This window comes from Penaeus vannamei, chromosome 15 (genome assembly GCF_042767895.1).
Source record: "Penaeus vannamei isolate JL-2024 chromosome 15, ASM4276789v1, whole genome shotgun sequence".
Classification (NCBI taxonomy): Eukaryota; Metazoa; Arthropoda; class Malacostraca; order Decapoda; family Penaeidae; genus Penaeus; species Penaeus vannamei.
Window position 1 is genome coordinate 43312934 of NC_091563.1, and position 5000 is coordinate 43317933.

General features: G+C 40.8%; 1 protein-coding gene across 1 annotated transcript in view; it reads left to right on the top strand.

The window, feature by feature from the left end:
* Positions 1 to 94: 94 nt before the first annotated feature.
* RhoGAP100F (Rho GTPase activating protein at 100F) overlaps positions 95 to 5000 on the top strand; it is a gene marked incomplete in the record, with an annotated part of 190989 nt that continues 186083 nt past the window's right edge. The window contains 1 exon segment of the mRNA XM_070130873.1: positions 95 to 193. Within this exon segment, the coding sequence (XP_069986974.1) occupies positions 110 to 193 (84 nt within the window).

Below are 5000 nucleotides of genomic sequence, written 5' to 3' on the forward strand. Positions count from 1 at the left end.
CCCGTGATTTCTCCCCACCTCCTTGTCTCCAGGAGGACCAGATAACCCCACAATTCCCCGCCATTAACCCCTCCTCCGCCCCGTCCGCAGGTGAGGGGCATGCAGGCTGATGGTCCTGGTGGACGGAGGGGCGGTCAGGGATCAGCTGGTGGTCGTGGCCCGCTCAAATATGCTCTGCTGCGGGGGAAGGAAGGTAGGTTTTCGTGTCTCTCTATGTACATTTTCCCCTATTTATCTCACTCTATTGTTTTTTTTTTGTGTCTGAAGTGATGTAATTGGATTTTATATTTTCGTTTTTTTTTTTTTAATGCGTGTTTGTCTGTCGTCCTTGTTGTTCTTGTACTTCCTTGGCCGTTTAAATCCTTGTGTTTTGTGGTTGTTTTCTTTTTTTTGCGTTCTTCTGTTCAGTGCTTTTCGAAACTGCACAATAATTTTGCGAATCGGGTAAATGCAAATGCATGTTAAAGATCAGAAGACTCAGATAAAAGAAGAAAGAAGGAGAGAAAATGAGTGTGGAAGTGAGAAAAAAACACGATAACAATATTGAAAACATTAACATTTACTCCGATATCAATGACAATAAAATACCATAACCATGAGTTAAATAATAAGATATATACAATTGATTTAAATAATGAAGTACGGATGAACGATAATAAAACATAATTATGCTGACAATAACCAATAAAAATACAAGGAAATATTGACCATGGACATGTAATAAAGAGAAGATATTGTTCATAGAAGGTAATGGTACTGTTATTGCTAATGATAGTAATAACAGCAGCAGTAATAATAGCAGTAGTATGTTAGTATGTTATGTGTTGCAATCGTATTGATAATAATAATATGGTAATAGTAATAGTAATAATAACAATTGTAATAACAAATATGATAATAACAAAAAAAATTATAATGATAATATCAATAATAGTGGTAATAACAACAATAAAAACAAAAATAATTATAATAATAGATTTAATAATAATAAAACAAAATGATAATGGTGATAACAATATGACGACGAAAATTATCATAACAGTAATGAAATAATAATTATGATAATCAGATAATAATCAAAATGAAAAATTTACTTCTGCTAACAACGATTTAAAAAATTAGGAATAATCCCAAAACTACAACAGCCTCTACAACCAAGTCAGCTGATGACGGGGAGGATCGAGGAGCGAAAGAGATGAGAGGGAGGGAAGGAGGGAGGGAAGGAGGGAGGGAGGGGGATAGATAGAGAGAGAGAGAGCGAGAGAGAGAGAAGAGGCGAAAAGTGAGATAAAAAAGAAAAGAAAAGAAAAATAGAAAGAAAAAAGAGAAGAACAAGAGAAAAATGCTAAAAGACAGAAAGAGAGGCGCAAACATGGGAAATAACGAAAAGACACAGAACAGAAAGTAAGAAAGAAAGAAAGAAAGAAAAAAAAGACACGAAAAAGGAGAGAGAGTGAGAGAGAGAGAGAGAGAGAGAGAGAGAGAGAGAGAGAGAGAGAGAGAAAGACAGAGAGAGAGAGAGAGAGAGAGAGAGAGAGAGAGACAGACAGACAGAGAGAGAGAGAGAGAGAGAGAAAGAAAGAAAGAAAGAAAGAAAGAAAGAGAGAAAGAAAGAGAAAAGAAAAGAAAAAGAAAAGGAAAAAAAACAACACCCTCAAAAGTCCCCGTGGAAGAATGCTGCCAGCTCTGCCTCCCCTCTCTCGGCCGCCCGCATTCCCACGCCCGCGACACAGCTCTTGCATTGCGCCCGTCTCCCTTCCCCGGACAACTGCCACGGCCTCTGCGCGCCCTCTGGCCTCGCGACGCCCCCCCCCCCCCCCGACGGCGCCTCCAGAGGACCTCCTGTCGGCTGCTACTCTTCCTGTGTTTTTTTTTCTTTCTTCTTTCTTTCTTGCGTCATGTGGTCCTTCTGTTGGTTTTCTTCTTCTTCTTCTTCTTTCTTTCTTGCGTCATGTGGTCCCTCTGTTGGTTTTATTCTCGTGTTGTTTGTGTTTATTTCCTTATTTCGTTTCCCCGTTATTTCTCTTTCGTTTTGGTTCTCTCTCTCTTTCCCTTTCTTTACCTATGGGCTTTCTGTCTTTTTTTTATGAATTGGATCGTGGTATCGACCTGGTGTCATTTTCCCTCGTTTTCACTTCTTTTCTCTTTGCCTTCTTCGTTCCCTCTCCTCCTGGCTTATCACTTCTCCCCAATACTTTTTTTTTTTTTACCTTTATAATGCACCCCTTTCATCCTTTGTTTTGTTGCCTTGATGGGTCGTCAGAAAAACGTCACAGCATCTTCAGGATTATATGATGTAAAAGTATCTATCTCGTACTCCAACTCCTGCACGTTACATTCGGGGTATTTTACGGGTTGCGTTATGGCGTCAGTGGATGGCAGTAATGGTTACATAATGGAGAATTACCTGGCAATAGCAGTGGATTACACAGTGGTAATGATGGTTTCCGACTGCCGTTGTCTTGAATTCTCTTATTTTTGTTTGCTTGTTCGTTTCTTCTTTCCCTTTGTATTTATAATTGCTTATTTTGTTTCGTCTTTCATTTTCCTTGGGCGTGCATCTTCGCTGCATTCAGTAGCTCACATTCTATCCCTGGAGAAAAAAATATCACATAAACTTTCTCTACCTTTTTCTCTTTGCAATCTTTCTCTCTCTTTTGCTTATGCCTCTATGCCCTTCTATCTCCCTTTGCAGGGATTACTCTCAAACGTCGTGAATGTGCTGGAGAAGGTCACATCTCCGGTTTGTTTACGTTCGTAGAAGTCTCGGATATGAACGCGGATTCACGGATTCATCTTGAAAGGAAATACCTAATATGCAGTTTGTTTGTTTTTCAAGACATACTTCCTGTTCCGGAGAGGTTTTTAAATGCCATATTATGTACGTCGAATACGCGAATATTTATTTTCTGCGAGGGGGTCGATAAAAAAAATAGAAGACAGACAGATAGGGAAGAGGGAGAGCTGGAGAGATTGGAGAGGGAATGATAGAAAGATGGAGATGGAGAGGGTGAGGGAGAGGGACAAGAATGAATATATCTTCGTCTCCTTTCGGTTGCTCAAGTTGAGGGTCGCCACAGTGGGTCATCCGTCCCCATCTCGCCCTGTCCTCTGTCACACCATCCACCTGCACATCCTCCTTTTGCATATCCATAAAAATTCTCTTTGTCCTCCACCATCTCCTGTCCGGTTGCCCCATCCTGAGCATCCTTCTCCCGATGCACCTGTGCTTGACCTACTGCCTCGCCTTTATCACTGCCTTCAAACTACTTGCGTCTCTCTTATATACTCATTCCTAATCTTGCGTTTCTCTAAAACACTCATTCCTAATCTTGTGTCTCTCTGATATACTCATTCGTAATCTTGCGTTTCTCTAAAACACCCATTCGTAATCTTGCGTTTCTCGAAAACACTCATTCCTAATCTTGTGTCTCTCTGATATACTTATTCCTAATCTTGTGTCTCTCTGATATACTCATTCCTAATCTTGCGTTTCTATAATTCCAAATATAATATCTCTCTAGTACACTTATCCTGTTCATGCTCGCCATTGAAACGAAAACCGAGGCATCTTCGGACTTGCGACTTCGTTCTCTGACTCTGCCTGTCTATCAGCTTCTCCTCCAGGCCATACAACTTACCTTTTTCATCGCCGTCTTAAAAAAATCCCTTCACTCTTGCATATATCTTTCCATCCCAAATCACTCTAGCTACCCTTCGCCACGAACTCCATGCTCTTTCTTCTTCACCTTTCAAACCACACTCTCCAGTCTTGTAGGGGGGGGAGGGAGACTTCAGTTTTTAAAATTATCCACCTGTAACGACTCTATTTGCAGACACAGCTCATTGTTACGCATTCATCCACGCAATGTGCACTGTCTTGCTCCTACTGACCTTGTCTTTCCCTCCTGTACGTAGCTCTGCCTCTCTGTGCACATCTCGAGCTGTAACTGAGACATGCATACTCCTCTTCTGGATCCCTCGTACAGTGCCACAGATCCTGGCATCCTGTCATGATCTTACTCTCAGTCCACAACACACTCGACAACTCCAAAGGTCAGAGCGAACACCTTCTTTCCGGAACGAAACCAAGTTGCTGCTCATAGGTCCTCTTCCGTCTTCCCCACAATTTGGTGCTGTAGCCGGTGAACTTCGCGCCTCTGTAGCTTCTGTACATCGTCTTTATTCCAAAAGAAAAGAGGAAAAAAAGAAAAGAAAAGAAAAGAAAAGAAAATCGGCACCAGAACACTTCTGCATAACCCAGGCATCCTCTTGCGTTCCAAGATTTTCTTAAACAAAAGTTAAACATCCCTTAAGCATCTTCATGTATGTTTAAAACATTATGCTGAAGGATGAAACTGACGAAAGAGATAAAGTAAGATTCTCTTTATGAACAACATATTATTCTTATTGATTTGTATACACAAAATCTAATTTTTTTAACGCTTCCCATATTTTTTTATATAGATTATTCCGAAAAGATGAAGATCTAACATCATGTGAATTTTTATAAGCATTCTGAAAATAATATCATTCTTTATTATACCTCATCGTTGGGTCACAATTGCCGCTTTAATAAGCCAAGGTTAAAAATAATATTTCGGTGGGCATCGAAAGTGTCTGCTACCACCTTAAGAATAGTTGGTGGGCCTTAAACATTTTAGGGGAGATTCGGAAGCCCTGAAACGCTTTAGAAATGCATACAACTCAAAATCAGCAAAGTGGAAGATTTTCGACCGAAAAGTTGGTAGACAAATCCCCTTATGCAGAAGCTCTCTGAATTCCCGTATCCTTCCGCTATCTCTGTTTCCCCATTCCTCCTTTGTCAGCCTTTTCCTCGTCCTCCAGCATCCTCTTCACATGGAGCTTCCTTGTCTTCTGTCTAGAATTCATACGAAATACCTTACTGTCTCCTTCGCCGCCTCCTTAGTAGCTGCCCGGACATTCAGTATCTCTTCACCTTCACTTTGCACCTGCTTTCTTCTCCTCCAAATTGCATC